We start from the raw sequence: 22,455 nt of genomic DNA on the forward strand, positions 1-22,455 counted from the left end.
TAAGAAAGGGGATACTAGGGTAGAGAGATGAGAGGTGATGCTAGAATGCAAGATGGTGCTGAGAGAGAGCGAGGTAGATGCTGGATGGCAGGTGATAGAAAGGGAGGAGATGCTGGATAGCAGGGGTAGAGAGAGAGAGAAGAGATGCTGGATGACAATAGGAGAGAGGATTATGTTACCCGCTTCAGTATTTGTGAATTAGTGAAAATATAAGGAATAGGATAAAGGGAGGGCCAAACTGAAAGAAAGAGAGGGGCTGTTCCTGTTTCTTTGGTTTTGCACTGCAGGGCCGCCATCAGGGCAGTACTACCAGTCCTGCATTCAGGGGCCCGGAGCTGACAGGGGGCCTGGGCCAGTAGCGTACCTAGGGGGGGGGGGGGCGCCACGGGTGCACCCCCCAAGGGGGTCTACAGGAGAGAGAGCTGAACAGGGACGATGGGGTTAAATATAATTAGAGCCGCGAGGCTCGTCATCTACTCCGACTGCCCAGCCGCTCACACAGCCGATCGGAAGTCTTCCCCGACGTCAGCGCTGACGTCGGAGGGAGGGCTTAAGCAAAGCAAAGCCCGCCCTCCGACGTCAGCGCTGAAGTCGGGGAAGACTTCTGGTCGGCTATGTGTGTGCGGCGGGACAGGCAGGAAATAGAAGACAAGCCTACGCGGCTCGAGCTACATTTTGCTGAGAAAGTTGCTAAGATGGGCTGGGAGGCAAACGGGGAACACAAAAGGGGGAAGGAGTGCGTTTTGGACACAAGGCATGAACTTGGGAGAGAGGAAGGGAGGGAAAGAGATGCTGAGGTGGGGGATGGAATGGATTTTTGGACACAGAAGGCATGGACTTGGGAGAGAGGAAACATAGAAACATAGAAGATGACGGCAGAAAAGGGCTATAGCCCATCAAGTCTGCCCACCCTACTGACCCATCCTCTTAAGTCTATACCTAGCGACCGATATTCCAGTTCGACCCTCGTAGGGATCCCACATAGGTATCCCATTTATTCTTAAAGTCCAGCACGCTGCTGGCCTCGATCACCTGCGCTGGAAGCTCATTCCAACGGTCAACCACTCTTTCTGTGAAGAAATACTTCCTGATGTCGCTATGAAATTTCCGCCTCTGAGTTTGAGCGCATGCCCTCTAGTGGCAGAAGGTCCCCTGAGAAAGAAGATATCATCTTCCACCTCGATACGTCCCGTGATGTATTTAAATGTCTCAATCATGTCTCCTCTCTCCCTACGTTCTTCTAGAGTGTAGAGCTGTAGTTTGTTTAGTCTCTCCTCGTATGAGAGACCCTTTAGCCCCGAGATCCTCCTGGTGGCCATCCGTTGAACCGATTCGATTCTAAGCACATCTTTACGGTAATGTGGCCTCCAGAATTGTACACAGTATTCCAGATGAGGTCTCACCATGGTTCTGTACAATGGCATTATGACTTCAGGCTTCCTGCTGACAAAGCTTCTACTGATACATCCCATCATCTGCCTTGCTTTAGATGAAGCCTTCTCCACTTGATTGGCAGTTTTCATGTCTGCACTGATGATTACTCCTAGGTCTCGTTCCGCCGAAGTACAAGTTAAAGTTTCTCCATTCAAGGTGTAATTTCTGCATGGATTACCGCTACCGAGGTGCATAACCTTACATTTCCCAGCGTTAAAGCCCAACTGCCAGGTCGAGGACCATCTTTCCAATGTAAGCAGGTCCTGTGCCATACTATCCTGTAAAGTACATTCCCTTACTATATTGCATAGTTTAGCGTCGTCGGCGAATAATGTTATTTTACCATGAAGCCCCTGAGTCAGATCCCCTATGAATATGTTGAAAAGGAGTGGGCCCAGGACTGAACCCTGCGGTACTCCGCTGGTCACCTCCGATGTTTTAGAGAGAGTACCGTTTACCATTACCCTTTGTAGTCTTCCACTTAGCCAATCATTGACCCAAGTAGTTAGTGTTTCTCCTAACCCCATTGATTTCATTTTGCTCAACAGCCTGCTGTGTGGGACGCTATCAAATGCTTTACTGAAATCCAGGTACACGATGTCCATAGACTCTCCCAAGTCTAGCTAGGTGGAGGAAGGAATGGGTTTTTGGACACAGAAGGCATGGACTTGGGAGAGAGGAAGGGAGGGAAATAGATGCTGAGGTGGGGGAGGGAATGGGTTTTTGGACACAGAAAGCATGGACTTGGGAGAGAGGAAGGGAGGGAAAGATATGCTGAGGTGGGGGAGGGAATACATTTTTGGACACAGAAGGCATGGACTTGGGAGAGAGGAAAGGAGGGAAAGAGATGCTGAGGTGGGGGAGGGAATGTGTTTTTGGACACAGAAGGCAAGGACTTGGGAGAGAGGAAGGGAGGGAAAGAGATGGTTGTGTACACGGGGAATAGAAGAAAAGAGAATTTTTGGTCATAGGGAGGGAGTGAGGTACAGACAGTGGCATACCAAGGTGGGGGTGGGGGCGGTCTGCCCCAGGTTTATGCCCCAAGGGGGTGTACAGCTGGCCACCCTCCAGTGTTCTCCCTAGGCTGGCAAACTGCGTCTCTTTAGCCACTTGAGTGCCACCACCGCTATTGAGAACAGGCCGGTGCCAAGTTCTCCCTGCTTTTCCCTGTGGGGCCGACCAACTCTCGCCACCCGCTTCAATTCTGACGTCGGAGAGGATGTTCTGGGCCAGCCATTCGCTGCCTGGCTGGCCCAGAACGTCCTCTCCAACGTTAGAATTGACGTCGTGTGGTGAGAGTTGGTCGGCCCCGCGGGAAAGAGAAGCAGGGCGAACTCGGCGCCGGCCTGTTCCCGATAGCGGCAGTGGCAGCCTATTCCCCAGTGACGGTGGCAGCATTTTCCCAATGGTGGTGGCATAGGGGAGGGCAAGGAGAAAGAAAGAAAGGGGGGGACAGGTAGCCAGAAAAAAAAGAAAGGGGGCTGGGTGAAACAAAGAAAAATGGGGCACGGAGAGAGAGAGAAAGACAGACATACAGAATGAAAGGGGGTATGGAGAGAGAGAAAAAGAAAGAAGGGGGCAGGGTGAAACAAAGAAAAAGTTTGGGGAGGGAATGAGGTCTGGAGGAGAGGAAGCATACTGGAGGCTGAAAGAAGGGAAGAAATATTGGATGCACAGTCAGAAGAATAAAGTGCAACCAGAGACTGATGAAATTACCAAAGGTAGGAAAATGATTTTATTTTCAATTTAGTGATCAAAATGTGTCCGTTTTGAGAATTTATATATGCTGTCTATATTTTGCACTATGGCCCCCTTTTACTAAACAGCAATAGCGTTTTTTAGCGCAGGGAGCCTATGAGCTTCAAGAGCAGCGTGGGGCATTCAGCACAGGTCCCTGCGCTAAAAACCGCTATCGCGGTTTAGTAAAAAGGGAGGGGGAATATTTGTCTATTTTTGTATAGTTGTTTCTGAGGTGACATTGCATAAAGTCATCTGCCTTGACCTCTTTGAAAACCCGCGGAATATAAATGATAATTAACATTTTCTCTGCGTACAGCGTGCTTTGTTTTTTTTAAATTTTATTGTTGGTAGATCATTTTGACTTGGCCACAAAGGTAAGGGGGAGCTGCTGAAAGAGTCTACCTAGACGTGGTTGCAGGCTTACAAATCTTTTGGTCAAGGAGTGCGGCGACAGAGAAAAGTATGTGTGTATTCGGCCCATGGCAGAAGGGGGAGTCAGGGGGGGGGGAAGGGGTGTGTGGGGGGCCCAATAGGATTGCTCAGTAAGGGGCCCAGAAATTTCTAATGGCGGCCCTGTTGCACTGTATGCAGAGTATGGCTTCTTGGGATTCAGTTTAATTTCTGTATACATAGACTTGCTCCTTGCAGTGTTTACATCAGCTTAGGCACGGTATGCATCATAATGTTAAGCGCCAGCGAATTATACCAGAGTTTTCCTAGCCTAATACGATGTCTAACATAGATGCCTACCGGCACTTAATCCATGCCCAAACTCCACCCCCCCAACCACGCCTACTTTCCACATAGGTGCCAGTAGGTACCTCTGTGTAGACACCTACTGCGAGGTGGTAGGTGCCTAATGGCTAATTATTTATGTTTTAATTGGTTTTTAATGGTGCTTTCAATTATCAGTGCCAATTAAACCAATCTAAAAAAATTAAAGTAAGGCATGTTAGAGTTGCTTTATAGGATCTGACTGATTTTGTAGGGTTTATATCATTTCACAGTATGCCTTTTACTGGATTTTGGATTTGGATTCAGTCCATGCCTTTTTCAATTGTAGCTTAGTGAGAGTTATATTAAGACAAAGTAGGTACTTTCCACTCTCTGGAGGGCTTACAAATGTGTGTTAAAGTACTTGTATACAGTATATTTCCAGAACATTTCAAATATTGTTCTGTTGAATATGTTGTACTACTTTGGTTCACTATATTAATTTTTTTGGCACCTAATTCCTAGAGTTTTCAGTGTGTATATTATAGTGGTACTGGGGAGACAGCTGATACAACTGCACCAGAGCCACACAGTGAAGGATTCCTTCTTTGCAGTGTTAAAAAGTGTTCCACTATCCTTTTACTGTGGACAACTACCCATCTCCATCCCATTGTCCTCAGGCTCCTCACTACAGTTGGAGTTCTGTAGCAAAGTTCTGGGCATCACCATTGATTCGTCACTATCCTTCAACTACCACCTCAACTCCTTGATAAAAAAATGCTTTTTCAGCCTTCACATGCTGAGGAAAGTAAGGTCCTGCTTCCATCAAAAACACTTCGCCGTCCTCGTCCAATCTACCATCCTTTCCAGATTGCACTATTACAATTCTATCTACTTAAGCCTAACAAAGAAAAGCCTCCATAGACTCCAACTAATCCAGAATACCGCGGCTAAGCTTATCTTCTCAAAAAATAAATTTGACCATTACATTATATTACATTAGGGACTTCTATTCTGCCTATACCTTGCAGTTCAAGGCGGATTACAAAAGACATTTCCAGTGAAGTTACAACAGTTTTGGGTTTTTTTGTTCTTTTTTTTTGGTTACAAGGGAGGAGAGGTAGCTGGATTAATTCCAGAAGAACTTGCAAATTAGATATTAAATTGACTATACGTTACTGTGTGATATAACAAATAGGTTACAGTTAGAGTACAAATAAGATTACGTTACATTTCAGGGATCTGAATACTTGGTTGGTGTTTTGGAGAGGAAGAGATTATTTAAGTGGAGGTTTTGGGGGAGAATATATCTAGGAGGAGGGGGAAGGGTTGGGTTAAGATATCTGGATAAATTTTTTGAAAAGTAGGGTTTTGATTTCTTTTCGAAAAGTTTTGAAGTCGCCCATTGCCGTCAACAGGTTGGAGATGGAGTGGTTAAGTTTTGCTGCTTGCGTCGCCAGAAGGTTATCAAACATCTTTTTGCGCTGAGTGCCCTTGAGTGGAGAGAAGGCAAAAGGGTTTGGAGTTCTTCTTTGTCTTGAGGTGAGGATCTGGTTTAGGCGGTTGTTTAGATAGGGGGGGGCGGAGCCATTTAATGCTTTGAATAATAGACAGTAGAATTAGAATTGAATTTGTGCTTGCATAGGTAGCCAGTGAGAGTCTAGGAAGGCAGTTGTAATATGATCATATTTTCTCAGGGAGTAGATCAGTCTGAGGGCAGTGTTTTGTATAGTCTGAAGTTGTTTTATCATGTTGGCAGGACAAGGTAGATAGAGGGAATTGCAATAGTCCAGTAGACCTAAGACTAGTGATTGGACAATTAGCCTGAATTGTGCTGGGTCGAAGAATTTTCTTATTTTACGTAGATTTCTCATAATTAAAAAAGCTTTCTGGGATGTTTTATTGATTTGGGACTGCATTGTGCAGCATCTGTCTATCGTTACTCCTAGGAGTTTGAGTTCGGGCTGTATTGGGTATTTGGTGTTTTTAATTTTCAGTTCTGTAATGGTGGGAGTTTTGGCCTTTTCGAGCAGAAGGAATTTTGTTTTATCTGAGTTTAGTTTCAGTTTGTGGTCTACCATCCATTTTTCCACTGCATCTAGGGTTATTTCCAGTTTTGCTGTAGTGGTGGGCTCTGATGGGTCGAAGGGGAGGAGTATGGTGATGTCGTCTGCGTAGCTGAAGGATGTAACATTTAAGTTATCTAAAGTGGCTCCAAGGAAAGAAATAAGAGGTTGAAGAGCATAGGTGATAGAGGTGATCCTTGTGGAACTCCGCATGGGTTGGACCATGGTTCTGATTTGATATTATTGGACTTTACCCCATAGGTTCTTGATTTGAGGAATCCTTGGAACCAATTGTAGACCTTGCCTGAGATCCCAATAGCATCAAGTATCTGTAGCAGTATGGAGTGGTCGACCAGGTCAAATGCTGCGGAGAGGTCAAGTTGGATTAGCATCATCTTTTTGCCTTTGCTAATTTGCTGTCGAGCTGTGTCTAGTAGTGTTACAAGTAGTGTTTCTGTGCTGTGATTGGTTCGAAATCCTGATTGTGAGGGGTGAAGTAGGTTATGGTCTTCCAGGTAGTTGGTGAGGTATTGTGCAATTAGACCTTCTATTATTTTAACGTATATTGGTATTGAAACGATTGGTCTGTAGTTGGAGGGGTTATCTATTGGGCCTTTGTGGTCTTTCATGATTGGGTGATTATGATCTCTCCAAGGTCTTGAGGGAATTGACCTTTGTTAATGTGGTTTGAATCCATAGCATGAGGTTGGCTCTGAATGTGGTGGGGGAGTTTGATAACAGGTAGGTGGGGCAGTTATTTAGGTCGCAAGAAGCTTGGCCGTATTTTTTGTAGAGTCGATTCATATCCGACCAATGTAATATGGGGAAGACTGTCCAGCTTCTGTCTGCGGCGATGGCTTCTCCTGTTGAAGGGTTAGTTGTTATCTTATCAAGGTGGGTGTGAGTATTGTTGAATACGGTTCTGATCTTGGTGATCTTATTTCTGAAATGGTCTGCTAGTTGGATAGCTGTTGGGTGGTTTCCTTGTGCAGCTAGGTGAGGTTTGGTGTCGGTGAGATTCTTTACTAGATTCTCATGTCTCACCACTCCTGTCCAAGCTCCACTGGCTTCCTGTAATCTCCAGGGTCCACTTTAAATGTGCCTGCTTAACCTTCAAGATCCTACACGGCATCCTCCCTCCTTTTATTCCATTATCCTGGAATTCCTCAAATCCAAATTCCACTAGATCCACCCAAAAACTAAAATTATCCTTCCCCTCTTTAAAAGGCATAACCCATGTTGGTAAACTAGGGTCTTCCCTCCCCTTCAGAATCACAGAGCTCTGGAATAATCTTACCTCCCCACTTCGTAACTTGAGCTCCCTTCAACTATTCCATAAGCATCTGAAAACTTGGCTATTCTCTAAATTGTAACTTTTCTTTCCCTCTCTGGTACACTAAGCCCTCTAACCTCTCTTCATACTTATTTCTATAATTCCATTGGAGTTTCGTTCTTTTCCCAACTCCTGTAAACCGTGCCGAGCTCCACGTTGTGGAGAAGATGCGGTATATAAACCCAAGGTTTAGTTTAGTTTAGACTTTAACTTGCTCTGTTCTGTTCCACTCTGTCCCATTCCCTGACCATAGCCCTGCTCTTTAGCCTCATTTAGCCCCACCCACTTTAGCCTCTCCAGACAGCTGAGTCATCTGTGTTCCAGTGGAATCATTGCTGCAAACCTCTCTCTACCATATTGCATCCATCTTTTTGGATTTGCATGCTTCTAATTTGGTAAATACTCCATGGTAGCATCATCTAGATGCCTGAGGAGCTCATTTAGACACCAGCATTCACAAAGGATGTGCTCAAGATGAAAATCCAATTCTTTGCATCAACTATTTAGACTTCAAGGCAATTTATGCTAGAAATGTAAAAAAAGGAGACATTTTTTCAGCTATATTAGTGAAAGGAAGAAGATAAAAAATGGAATTGCAAGACTAAAAGATGATATGTATCGATATGTGATGAGGAAAAAGCAGTTACACACAAGAATGGAGTAGATACTGTGCCATTCATGGAAGAATGGGCAAAGCAATGGGACCGGATGGGATCCATCCCAGGATACTGAAGGAGCTCAGAGAGATGGGAGTGGTTCCTGGGAATTGGAGAAGAGCGGATGTGGTCCCTATTCACAAATGTGGTTGCAGAGATGAAGCGGGGAACTTTGGTTATTGGAAAAATAATGGAAGCGTTGCTGAAAGGATAGTTAAATTCCTAGAATCTAATGTGTTACATGATCCAAGGCAACATGATTTTACTAAAGGTAAATTGTGCCACACAAATCTGATTGCGTGATCAGAGAATTGGCTCAAGGGCATATGCTAGATGTAATTTACTCTTAGATTTCAGGAAAGCCTTTGACACAGTTCCTCATAGAAGGCTCTTGAACAAACTTGATGGGCTGAAGTTAGGACCCAAAGTGGTGAACTGGATTAGAAACTGGTTGATGGACAGATGCCAGAGGGTGGTGGTTAATGGAATTCGCTCGGAGGAAGGAAAGGTGAGTAGTGGATTCCCTCAAGGATCAGTGCTGGGGATGATTCTGTTTAATATGTTTGTGAGCGACATTGCCAAAGGGTTAGAAGGAAAGGTTTGCCTTTTTGCGGATGATACCAAGATTTGTAACAGAGTAGACACCAAGGAGAGAATGGAAAATGTTAAAAAGGATCTGCAAAAATTAGAGGAATGGTCTAATATCTGGCAACTAAAATTCAATGCAAAGAAGTGCAGAGTAATGCATTTGGGGATTAGAAATTGGAAGGAGCCGTATGTGCTGAGAGGTGAGAGGCTGCTATGCACAGATGGGGAGAGGGCCTTTGGGGTGATAGTGTCCAAAAATCTAAAAGCAAAAAACAGTGTGACAAGGTGGTGGCTGTTGCCAGAAGGATGCTAGGATGTATAGAGAGTGGCATGACCAGTAGAAGAAAGGTGTTGATGCCCTTGTATAGGTCAATGGTGAGGCCTCACTTGGAGTATTGTGTTCAGTTTTGGAGACCGTATCTGGCAAAGGACATAAGAAGACTTGATGTGGTCCTGAGTAAGGCAACGAAAATGGTAAGAAGTCTGCGCCAAAAGACATATGAGGAGAAACTGGAAGCCCTGAATATGTATACCCTAGAGCAGGGATCTCAAAGTCCCTCCTTGAGGGCCGCAATCCAGTTGGGTTTTCAGGATTTCCCTAATGAATATGCATTGAAAGCAGTGCATGCACATATATCTCATGCATATTCATTGGGGAAATCCTGAAAACCCGACCGGACTTTGAGATCCCTGACCGAGAGGAAAGGAGGGGCAGGGGAGATATAATTTAGATGTTCAAATACTTGAAAGATATTAATGTAGAACAAAATCTTTTTCAGAGAAAGGAAAATGGTAAAACCAAAGGGCATAATTTGAGGTTGAGGGGTGGTAGACTTCAGAGTAATGTTAGGAAATTCTTTACCGAGAGAGTGGTTGATGCATGGAATACGCTCCAAAGGGAAGTGGTGGAGAGGTAAACAGTGATAGAGTTCAAACAAGCATGGGATGAACACAGAGTATCTCTAATCAGAAATTAATGGGTATTGAAGGAACTAAGGCCAGTACTGGGCAGGCTTGCACAGTCTGTGTCCCGTATATGGACATTCAGTTGAGGATGGGCTGAGGAGGGTTTTAATGGCTAGGATGGGCTGGAGTGAGCTTTGATGGAGACTCCAATAGATGGAACCTAAGCATATTACCGGGCAGAGCTCTGGGTTTCTGGCCCAGAAATATCTAAGAAAAAGGACCATTTAAATTAAATGATTAATTTATAGAGGATGTATGGTTGGGCAGACTGGATGGATCATTCGGGTCTTTATCTGCTATCATTATGTTACTATATGCTCTATCAGTATTCATTCATTGGCCTCATTGTTCCTTACTATTGATTCTAATAGACAATAAAGTTACAACATTTTATGTGAACAATCAAGGGGAGTTGGACTTCTCTGACAAGAAGCAGCCATAAGTTGGGATTCTGCAATAGCCAGCTTTATCCAAATTCAGATTACCTACATATTTGGACTCGAGAACTAACAAGTTTAGAGGAGTGGTTTTCCCTTAAGAATGGCCCTTCAATGTAGATATTCTGATGACCATTGTTGGAGACTGGAGAATGCCTCAAATCACACTCTTTGCCAGTGTTGAGAATACTAAATCTACCTCTTTACTAATCAATTCTATCTTCTTACCTATGTCTCTCAGCAGATGCCCTGATGGTTCCAGAGACTTGATCTTTTATTTATACCTAACCTAACCTCTAATTCCATCCACACCAAGTAATGCAAAAGTTTCAGCAAAGCTGATGCTCTCATAGTGCTCTACTGTCCTCATTAGAACTGGTTTCTTCCCCATCACAATCTTGCATTTCCACCTCCTTGCCAGTTGTTTCAAGACACAGCACTGATTGCACAACAAGAGGGCTAACTTCTTCATCCAGATCTCCAAGTTGCTAGTTCTCATAGCCTGAAGATTTGAGCATTCTCTAGTGTCTACTTTTGGCACTCCTTGCCAGTTATCTCTTTATACTTTCACTGCACACAACTGTTGGGATCATGCTTCAGCACAAGACAATTCAGTGCTGGCCAACCTGTCCTCATCACTTAACAATTCCTTCTTTTGACTATATGGACTGCTCAATTTCTAGGCTCGATTGTCACCCCCTTGTGTGCCTGATTCAGTCCTGCTCATCAATGGAAAAACAATGTTACTTACCTGTAACAGGTATTTGCCCTATTAATCTCCCTATCTGTGGAGCACAAACATTCCTGCATCCCTAAGGAGGGGTCTGTGTTGAGCTTGGGAATTAACTGAGATGTGGAGTAAGGATGCAGTAAGGACCACAAATGTTCGGAGTTCTGAACTCTGAGAATACAAGTCTGTCCTGGCACCATCAGATCATTCTATCCTCCTGTGAACCTTACCAATCCTATGGAAAACATAGGTGAGCAACATTGGTTTTTTTTTTTTAATAGCATAGAATGCAAACCGGCATCTCAGTTAATTGAGAAATGCTTAAAACAACAAAAAACATTAATGCTTAAGTGCCTTTTGCTTTACGGTGCTTAACGCCATTATGGACATGGCTAATGTTAGGCCCAATAAAGTGCCTATGTAGGCTGCATGATTCACAACAAAGATAGGCACAGAAATGTAGGCCTGGAAAACCCTGGCTGACATTTCCAGGCCTATCTTGCCCGGAGGCACATCCACTTTTTAGAGGACTGTCTGGGTGCCCAGATGAACTTTCCAAAACCTAGTAGTTTGTCTGGATTTTGGAAAGCCCCAACCTCCGGCCACATCTGGCGGGCTTTTGAGCATGTGCAGATAATGTCTGGAGCATGTGCTCCAGACGTGGCCCGGAGGTGGGAGAAGAAAGACAAGGCTTTATGTAGATGGGGTGGAGGCAGAACAGGGTGGGACTGAAGGCAGAACAAGGAGGGGCTGAGCTGCAAAAGTTGGCGAGTAGGTGGAGACTGAGCCCAAGCTAAATATGGGAGGAGAGTGAACAGTGGAGTGCCGTAGGGGTCTGTACTGGAACAGGTGCTATTTAACTTATTTATAAATGAGCTGAAAATTGGAACAATGAGTGAAGTGATTAAATTTACAGACACTAATCTGTTCAAAGGTGTTAAAACGCATGCGGATTGTGAAAAATTGCAGGCAGACCTTAGGAAATTGGAAGATTGGGCATCCAAATGGCAGATTAAATTGAATGTGGACAAATGCAAAGTGATGCAGATTGGGAAGAATAACCTGAATCACAGTTGCTAGGGTCCACCTTGGGGGTAAGCACCCCAAAAAAGGATCTGGGTATCATGTAGACAATCCAATGAAACCTTCTATCCAATGTGTGGCAGCGACCAAAAAGGCAAACAGGGTGCTAGGAATTATTAAAAAAGGGATGGTTATAATGCCTGTATCACTCCATGGTGCAACCTCATCTGGAGTATTGCGTTCAAGTCTGGTCTCCTTATCTCAAGAAAGAAATAGTGGTGCTATAAAAGGTTCAAAGAAGAGCGACTAAGATGATAAAGAGGATGGAACTCCTCTCATATGAGGAAAGACTAAAATGGTTAGGACTCTTCAACTTGCAAAAGAGACGGCTGAGGGGAGATATAATTGAAGTCTACAAAATCCTGAGTGGGTACAAGTGGATCGATTTTTCACTCCATCAAAAATTACAAAGACTAGGGGACACTCGATGAAGTTTCAGGGAAATACTTTTAAAACCAATAGGAGGAAATTGTTTTTCACTCAGAGAATAGTTAAGCTCTGGAATGTATTGCCAGAGGTTGTGGTAAGAGTGGATAGCGTAGCTGGTTTTAAGAAAGGTTTGGACAAGTTCCTGGAGGAAAAGTCCATAGTCTGTTATTGACAAAGACAGGGGGGAAGCCTCTGCTTGTCCTGGATTGATAGTATGGAATATTGCTATCCTTGGGTTTTGGCCAGGTACTAGTGATCTGCATTGGCAACCGTGAGAACGGGCTACTGGGCTTGATGGACCATTGGTCTGACCCAGTAAGGCTATTCTTATGTTCTTATTTTGGAGAAAGCCGTGGAGCTAGTGAGTATTCTGGGAGAATGGGATTGATGATGGTGTGGAGGTGGTCTCACTGAGTGAATGCACTTGTGACTATATCTGTGTCATATAAATAGAGCTTCCCTTTGAAAGCCCATTGCTACAAATGCATCTTTGTGCATATTAAACAGAGGGGCATTTTCAGCCTGGGGAATTTACCCAGCTAAGCAATTAAGTTTCCAGGACAAATTCCTTTGAATATTGTCCTAATATTGTCTTCTATCTGAGTCAGACAGGACAAGACTGCTGGGATCAGAATGCCACACTGCTGAGAAAGGCGTCCCTATTGACAGATGCTGGTTAAACTTCTCCCCAGTCACACCCAAAGAGATCTCATACTGGCTAAAGAGGCTCTCAAAAATGTCATCCAGCCTAGACATATGTCCAGTGAACCTACTGAATAGGGAGATATCTTTTATTTCTTAAGATTTCCTTACACATCCAGGGTGAGGGGGAGGGGAGGGGAAAGTATTTGGAAGAGTTTAAAAAATATTTAAATATAATATTGTAATAAATAATATGATTTAATATATTAATAATTAGGAGGAGGGGGAAAATGGATGTTTTCTTTAATAATGTGTGTAATATGGTGTATTTTATGCAATCTGTTAAAGTTATATTAATTGTAATATACTGTCAAGGCTTGAAAATTAATAAAGAATTAAAAAAAAAAAGAACGTATTATGGCCATTCAACAGGGACAATATAAGAAGTTTTTGGATATTTGATAGCCATTGTCAAAATTGTGCAAAGATTGATTGTTGATTTTCCCCCTTGATCATGCAAGTCCAAGGTGGGGGGGGGGGGTGGAAAATATTTTCAATTTTTAGTGTAATCTTTGAATATGTAGATGGGGTGATATATGTATTTGTCATAGATTATAATTTTGATTGAATTTAGGTGCTATTATATATATGATTGTATAATATGTTGCACTTATTTTTGGCTTCAAAATGAATAAAGATATATATATATATATATATATATATATATATATATATATATACACAGGTCTCGGAAGCAACATCAGAGAGAGCGCTGAAGCTGACACAGGCAGCAAAATGGTGGCTGCATGTGCTGAAGTTAAAAAGATACAGGGGAGGGGAAGGGGTGCGTGGCATGTGGAGGAGTGGGACAGAGAAGAGGAAGGGTGCCGGCGCCCCAAGCAAGATGGTGCCCGGGACAGACCGCCCCCTTGCCCTCCCTTACGACGCCACTGCCTAGGCCTCGACCTAACCATGGTCGAGAACTTCAGACCCATAGCAGGAATACCCTGGGCAGATGATTACACGTAACTGGAAGAGTTACGACAGACTGAATTACACATTATGGTAGACAAATATTTGTTCCACTTATAAGTATGAGAGAATGAATGCGGAGTGTTTGGGGGTCTAGTATGATATTCAATAAGGTGTGGAGCCCATTGACTGCATATGTTGAATTGCAATGAATGTCAGGTATTTCCCTTTTTACAGATTCCTTACACATCTGGTGGGGGGGGGGGAGGGGGAGGGAAAGGTATTTGGGATTGCTAAAGGTATTTATAATATTGGAATAATATATGCAAATGCAGTGTAATAGTTATGTGAGGAAGGGAGGGAGAAAAGGATTGGTAATGTATTACTTTTGTGTATTTTAAGTGCGTTATGTATAATGCTCATGTTTAATATAGTTTTATTGCACTGTCAAAATTTGAAAATCAATAAAGAATTAAACAGGAATATCTTGGCCAGCAAAGCTGTTAGAATTCTGTATCAACACACAATTATCTGACTTCATTAACCAATGGGATGGTTCCCACAGCACACAACATGGTTTCAGAGCCATGCACAGCACCAAAACACTTCTACTGGAACTAAACTCAACAGCCAAAGACCACATGAGCAAGAGCAAACAGTCAGTCCTGATGCAGTTTGACATCTCAGCCGCCTTTGATACTGTGGACCATTCACTCCTACTCCTGCTCCTGAGACTAAATGAACTGGGAATGCAAGGAACAGTCCTTGGCTGGTTCTCATAGTTCTTGAGGTCTGGAAAGGTGGCCAAAGATCCCAGAGTTGTATGTCCTCCTGTGGGGTGCCGGAAGGCTCCCCGCTCTCACCGTCCCTATTCAACATCATGACAACATTATGAGCAGTGGGCAATAGCATCCCCTCAATCACACATCTTCTTCTATGCAGACAATATTTTCATTCTTTGTGCAGCTAAAGAATCTTTAGAAGATCCTTTACATCTCATAAAAGCTGTTGTTGAAAGCCTGAGTACCTGGGCCCATAACAATTTCCTTAAAATCAACAAATAAATGACCAGCGTGCTCTGGTTTGGCGACCATAGTTTGCTACCTTGCAAGGAACTAGTGCTACCAACAGGCGAGACGCTCGAGATAACTAACTCCGCAAAGGTGCTAGGAGTTACATTAGATTCCTCTCTAACTTTTAAAGGCCAGATTGCTTCTCTGGCCAAGAAGTTTTTCTTCAGATTGAGGCAACTAAGATCAATCAAATTGGCCCTGTCCCAAGGCAACTTTAGGAAGGTGGCACAAGATGTCTTACTACGCCTTCTAGACTACTGCAACTCCCTCTACTACGGTGCCACAGAGAAAGAACTAAAGTGCCTTCAAGTGCTCCAAAATTCAATGACAAGGCTGATCCTCCACTCTCACCACATTGAGAGGGCTAGCCCATTGCTACTCAAACTACACTGGCTACATGTGGAAATAAAGTCCACTATAAGTTAGCCTATATGATTCACAAGTCCATCTTCGGAGAAAGCTCCAGCAGACAAGTGTCCAGCATTCCAGTCTTACACACCTTCCCTAATTCAAGGACCATGCAGCGATTTAAGATACTATTTCCATCCTCTCAAGAAGTATGTCAGAAGAGGATGTTTAACTCCACCTTTGCGTTTCTAGGACCACATGTCTGGAATAGTTTACCTGCCCATCTGCGACGGTTACCCACACATTGTTCAGGAAAAGATTAAACACATATCTCTTCCCCCAGTAGATTCAATTCTTCCCAGTCTTCTTCATCCTACAGACTGCCATCCTTAAAATGACATGGCAATATTGAACGCGCCCATCGATAATGCTATATCACAAATGTAACAACTTGATGTAAGCTGCAATGATTCCATGTTAAAATTTGTGGGATATAAGAAGTTATATTGTATTGTATAACCTTTCATAAACACCAAAGAAAGTGGGTTTTTAAAATTTTGCTGATTCCAAAGAAAGTGAATCTTTATTATTTTGCTGCTTCCATTTGTGAAGATTTTCTCATACCTAAAACTCAATTACATCGTCGTTCCTTTTGGCACCTCTAGTTTCTACCACAGACAATGGAGGAAAAGGAGTTGAACAACTTTGTTTTTTTGGCTCACTGATGCAGAGCTGCCAAGTTACCCAGTTGCAGGAGGGAGACTTGTTGGACAATCCACTGATTGAACTTACATCCCAATTCAGTGCACTATTTGTAATCCATGATACTACCAAGTGAAATCAATGCTTCATGTACCAGGTTAGGGTTGCAGAAATCCAGAACCAGTTCAGAATCGCCCTCCTGGAACTGGGTAACTTGGCAGCTCTCCAGTTGTAACCATTAAGCCTCTCCATTTGCAGCATGTGCTTGCAGGGTTTTCCTGCTCGCATACAAAATATTACTTTTACCATGCTCAGATAGGAGCGGGGGACAAGAAGTAAATCAGGGAGAGGGGGGGAGGGGAAATCCTAGTAGGGAGGCCCATAACTATATGTTTGCTTAGGGCTACCATACTGGTTTCCACAGACATGTGCTCTTGTTGCGGGGCTCCATCGGGCTTCCAGGTGGCTTTTTTTATTGTTCACCTTTTGTCTAGTTATGGGGCAGCAGTGAGCAACTGGCAAGAAGAAACAAGCACGCAGAGCTGCTCTGCTTAGGGCATGCTGTTGGCTGTGCCAGTCCTCTACCCCCCCCCCCCCCGATGTCAATTCCTGTTTCAGGGCAGAGGGCTGGAACAGCCAACAATGCGTGCCCGAGCAGAGTGGCTCCGTGCACTTGTTTCTTGTTCTTGCAGATTGAAAGCAACAGTAGCAGCAAGAGGGAACCCAAGGTAATTCAGAAAGGGGGAAGAGGTGTGGGACAGCTGAATGGAAGGTTAGGGAGAACAGGAATACACTGGATGGAAGGATGGGGAGAGAGGGGAGATGAGATGCTGGATGATAGGATGAGGGAGAGGTAAGGGGGACATGCTAAATGAAAAGATGAGGAGAGTAAAAGGTGACATGCTGGATAGAAAAGGGGCAGAAAGAAGATGCTGGATGGATGAGGACAGAAAGAGGAGGGGACACTGGATAGAAAAGAGATAGAGGGGAGATGCTGGATGGAAGGATAGGGAGAATCAGAGGGGAGACCCGAGAGGGAGATGATACACTTGATAAAAGGGGTGATGGGAGAGAGATCTGCTGGAGGAAGGGGGTAGAGGATAGAGTTAGTGAAAGACTGGGGAATAGGCATGATAGGGAAAGGTGACTGCACCATGTATGTGTGGGGGGATGGGGCGTGTCTTCTTTTTTGTATTAACAAATATGGTAACCCTATGTTTACTAGTGTTATAGTGTTATAGATATAGTGTTAATCCAGCTCTGGTAAAGGGGTATGGAGTTATTGTTCTATGGTAAGCAGAACTTTAAATTTTTAAGTATTTGTGCGTGTATCGGTTTAACCACACTGCTCTAACAAAATCTATCTGGATATACTGTACATTAGGTAGATGTTGCTTCCATTTACAGTTGAGAGTACTTCCTGGTCATATGTGTGTGAGACTGACTAAATAACTCAGAAGAAATTTTGTTGTACCACCTTTAGCTGTATGTGCCAATTAAGAAAAAAAGGAAAATGTTATTGGTGGCTAAAGCTGTCAGTTTCTCAACTCAATCAGGTTTTCATAGGGTTACCACTCCCAGGCCCGCCTTGTTCCGCCTACATCACACTCCATTCCAGCCCAACCTTGCCCCAGCCCCTCCCCTTTAAGTGCTCGGAGCCACGTTGGGATGGCATCTGCGCATGTTACATGATGACATCACACGCAGGCGTGTGACATCACTGCATTGTATCCATGCATGCGCAGATGCCCTCCCGATGACAGCCCAAGCTGGAAGATTTTCAAAACCTGGATAACATGCCGGGTTTTGAAAAGCCGTCTGGATGCCTGGACATGTTCTCTAAAATGAGGACATGTCCGGGTAAATCCAGATATCTGGTAACCCTAGGTTTTCAGGATATCTATAATGAATATCCTTGAGATAGATTTATATGCACTGCCTCCTTTGCATGCAAAATCATCTCATGCACATTCATTGTGGATGTATTCAAAACATGACTGGCTTGAGAAGCCCTGCTCTAAGAACTTTAACTGCTACTCGGCTACCATTCTGCAAAGTGAGTTTCCTGATAAAATCCTTTAAATCTCTGTTTCTCAAAATTCAGTTACATTTTTTCTGTTTTTCATATTTGATAAAGTGCTGCAGGAAGCTTCTGGTCCCCCTTCACATCTAAACTTTTATTATAAAGTACTTTCACATTGCTAAAGTAGTAATAATTCATCAGTTACCTAAACAAATACCTTATATTACTTGTACATCAAAACTGAGATCCATAGCTTACAAATGATTCAGAACTTAAATTGTGGTACAATTTAGCCTGAAAAAATGCCACATCAAAGAGCTGAAAGTTTAGGTGCACAACACTTCAGTTTTTTCTATACCGAGTTCCAATCCCCTGAGATTCCTGTCTGTTTCATTAAAGGAACGGATAACCATTGGGCCCAATTTTTAGTTGCATTTATCTGGGTAGGAATGGCTCGTACATGGCTAAGTACCGCTCACCGGGGCCTTACCCAGATTTTCAGTATTATCTGGAAAATTCTGCTGAAACGTTTCACTGACAACCCCAACACTATCTCCTGGTTTCTATATATGGCGCACATAACTGTACGTGCACATTTGGAACCGTGCCCAATTTAACTGAATGAACCAATTAATGCTGATAATTGAACGCTAATAATCAATTATTAGTGCTATTGGCAAAAATTAGAATTTACACGCATATCTTGCTAGGCGCTAATCTATAAAGATATGTGTGTACATTTTTTCCCCCCAAAAATATGCACTCAGGGTTACAGAATACAACAGAAGTTGGTGTAAATCCTCGCGCCTAAAAGTTAGACGCAGATACCAGCAGTAGGTAGGTACCTTCATATAAAAAGTGCCCAACTTGAAGTGCAAATTTTTCAGCATCATATACAGAATTTGGTCCTATTTGTGTAGTGCCAAGGCTGTGTGAAAGCAGAGTCAGAAGTTATCTGGGTACTGTTATATCTGGAGCGGTCCTAACTTACTCAGATAGTTAAAGAGGTACCACTGTTGGATATTAGTTGTATCTGAATACTTCCAGGAGATATTAAATGTTGATATCCAGGTTCTTGCAGGTGCTAATACTTGGGTATAGGTTTAAACACCACAGTGCTGGTTGTGGAATTTAAATATCTTGGGCTTTGCTTCCTAATTTAAAGCTAAGGCGACAAATCTCTTCCACATTACAGAAATCAGGGAATGTATAAACATGATTTTAGAGTGTACGGTTTGCATTCTTCTCACTAATCCCTTCTTTTACAAAACTGCGCAAGAGGTTTTTAGCGCTGGCTGGCGTGCTGAATTCTCTGCACTGCTGCGACGGTCATAGAGTTCCTATGAGTGTCAGAGCAACGCACAGCATTCAGTGTGCTGGCCGGCGCTAAAAAACGTTTCCACAGTTTTGTAAGAAAAGGGGGGGGAGGGTAAGTTTTTGCATTTTTTTTTTGTTTTGGTGTATAATGCTCATATAATACTCAAATCATGTTTTTTTTTAAGCCAAAGAAGATGGTGAATTCTTTTATTTTCTAAAAAGACTGCTTAAATTATTAATCCAGTAAATATAATCGCATATATTATGTTGTAAAACTGTAAAGTTTATAGACACGCTACCGATGCAATGAATGAAGACACCTGGTCTTCAGCTTTCTAGCTCAAAATACACCTGAGGCATGATTATGCAACTTCATAGCCACCCAGCCTGTTGTGTATCACTCCTTATAGAACACAGAGGTCATTTTATTAGCCCAAATAGCATCTTGTTGTGTAAATAATGGCATTTACATATGTGAAGTGCAATTCTATATGGTAGTATGAAATTGCATTGGAGCATAACTAAGCCAGGACAGGACATAGGTATGTCTCCCATTTAATGTATGCTACTCTTGTGACATGTTGCACTTAGGCCTGGCCAATGGCCAGCGTAAATGATCCCGCCTACCATTAAGTGCATTAGCATCAGGGTACTCAGTTATCGACTTGCCTCCATCATTTCTGTCCATGTGTAAATGCCAGCTTTAGAATACCACTGTTTTACATGCGTACTTGGCCTAGAATACACAGATTCAAAGGGGAGGCGTGTTTTGGATGTGGCGTTGGCCATCTGAAAAAGTACATGTCTGTTTCCCATTTGAACAATGGGAATAGTATATATATTGAAACATTTCCATGTCAGCATTTACACCTCCTCTGAGGCATGCATAATTGTCAGCAAAGTGCTAATTTTGGCTAGGGCTTGAAATGAGTGATGGGGGTGGGGGCAACAGTGCTCAATCCTGCAATAATTAATACAGCTTTAAATATGGAAAAATCTCCTTAATTTCCAGGAATACAACTCTTGTTATAACTGCTGGAATGTATATGTGGAAGCCGTGAGTGATGCCTCTTTTTAAGAATGGTTTTGTTTTTTTATGGACTGTACACCGCTCTAGGACATTTGCCCCATCAAAGTCTTTGGTATACTGTCAACATAAATATAAATTGTTGCTTTACTGGCTTCCCTACATGTTTTTCAAAAGGTTATAGAGCCTTCTGTAAAATACACTAAGAATGGGGAGCTGAGAACATCCCAATCCTGACATCCTAGTTCCTCAAGAGAGGCCCTGTACATAATGGAGTTTCATATACAGTATATGTACGTGTGCATGTTTATGAGGTATGAGGGCACTTATCAAGGCTGCTTCTAGGGGTAAAACAGCATTGTACCTGTGCAAATAGCCTTTGGAACAAGGCCGCACCATGTAGGACCCTCTGCTTAATTTTACTTGTACAATATTTGGAGACGAATGTAATTTTAGATTTTCAAAACCTACATGTGGTGTGTTAGTAAGAAAATCTACATGCAGGAAAGAGGCCCAGATTTTTGTCGGCCTTTTCCATGGGCCGTAATCATAGCAAACCTACTATAGGTGAGTTTTGCTTTGATTACCTGTGCAAACCCGAGGGGAGGGGGAGATTACGACTACATATGAAGTTTTGCATCTATATGGGCTGCTTCTTGGATTTACAATATAGGCAAAAAAAACCCCCACAAATCTGGAGCCAAACCCCGATGAATATAGAAGCAAAACGAGAGGGAAGTAGAGATGAGCCTATTGTGTTGAGACCTGGGTAGGTCTGAAGAAACGCTCTGGGCAGAGAATTCATCTAATTCTCTGCCTGGAGCATTTCTTCAGACCTACCCACGGCTCGACACAATAGGCTCATCCCTATTTCCCTCATCCCTGTTTTGCTACTTTGATTATAGCTCTCTTTGTGGCTATAATGCTTGATTGCTTCTCTCAAGACAACGCCCACTCACAAAACGTATCCCTGATTGAAAAGAATGTTTCAAAAATCCAGAAAGTGCTAATTTGTTTCTGCAGATGGCATGTTAATTAAGAAAACCAGCATATTTTTAATTTCTAATAAGTACCATTTTAGTCACCAAACACATGTCAACACAGGTCAGGGAATAAAGAAGAGATGGACACAGCTCACGCATGTCCCAGATTGCTTCACTTCGCTTCATGAACGGAAAGCTCTCGACCACACGGAACTTAGACTGCGCCAGTCCAGCATATTCACCTTCACAGATCGCCTGACAATTCAGGTTGCTGCTTGGGTAAGGTGCCATACAACGTGTCTTGCCTCCTCCCCCCCCCCCCCTCAGAGGGCATTTATTTATTTGTACATCTAAACAGAAAACAGTAAGACTGAAAATGAAGGGAAGCGAGGCTTACAACGGATGCAGTTTTGGTTCTTCAACGTAATATGAAATGGTGGACAGAAGCAGGGAAGAAATGGCGTCAGACAGTAGTTCGGAGTAGAGACACAGCAGCGCTTTGGTTAACAGACCCAAACTGTCTTTAGAGGATGAGTGTTTAAATAAGAGATGATGTTCTTGCTGCAACAGTGCAACCGTATAACATTGTCTCTTGTATGGAGTGAGACAGTAAATCCTTTTTTTTCCCCCCTTTTATGTTTTTTCACTTATTGTTAAAGCAAAGGCCTTCTCATGGCCCCTCAAATGTAAGCATACCCAGTATGCTAGAGAATTTGTCAGAAACCTTTTAACTCAAGGTTTCTCTTCTATTATTAATATTTTGAAAAGAACAAAAAAAATATTTTAGGTGAGAAAAGACAGGATGCAGACGTGTTTCTCCAGACTGTCCAAGCAGAGAACAGCGGCACCCCTTGTTCTATTCCTCTTCTTCCCTCATCTCTGCCATGTCCGTTGTCTCATCCCTCGGAGGCAAGTCAGTCATTGCCGAGTCCTCGCCTTCCACTGCTGCCTCACTCTCGGTCCGCTTCTGATTCTGTTTCTTTTTCTGGATTAGGGAAAGAAGGAGAAAACACAATTAAAGATAACAAAAACAAAGGATGGTCTGCACAGGTGGAAGGATCGATGGCAGATTTGAAAAGGTTATAGCCCACTGATCCCATTGACTTAAAAGAGGTGGATTTGCTCTGTAATGATGTGTTGGAAGTACCTAGAACAGTGTATTGCAAACTATGGGCCATGGCAACCAAGTGTG

General features: G+C 43.1%; 1 protein-coding gene across 1 annotated transcript in view; it reads right to left on the reverse strand.

The window, feature by feature from the left end:
• Positions 1-18,072: 18,072 nt before the first annotated feature.
• ANKH (ANKH inorganic pyrophosphate transport regulator) overlaps positions 18,073-22,455 on the reverse strand; it is a 232,658-nt gene continuing 228,275 nt past the window's right edge. The window contains exon 12 of the mRNA XM_033929856.1: positions 18,073-22,248. Within this exon, the coding sequence (XP_033785747.1) occupies positions 22,120-22,248 (129 nt within the window). The 3' untranslated portion in view covers positions 18,073-22,119. The remainder of the gene's footprint in view (positions 22,249-22,455) is intronic.

This window comes from Geotrypetes seraphini, chromosome 2, assembly GCF_902459505.1.
Source record: "Geotrypetes seraphini chromosome 2, aGeoSer1.1, whole genome shotgun sequence".
NCBI classification, from domain to species: Eukaryota; Metazoa; Chordata; class Amphibia; order Gymnophiona; family Dermophiidae; genus Geotrypetes; species Geotrypetes seraphini.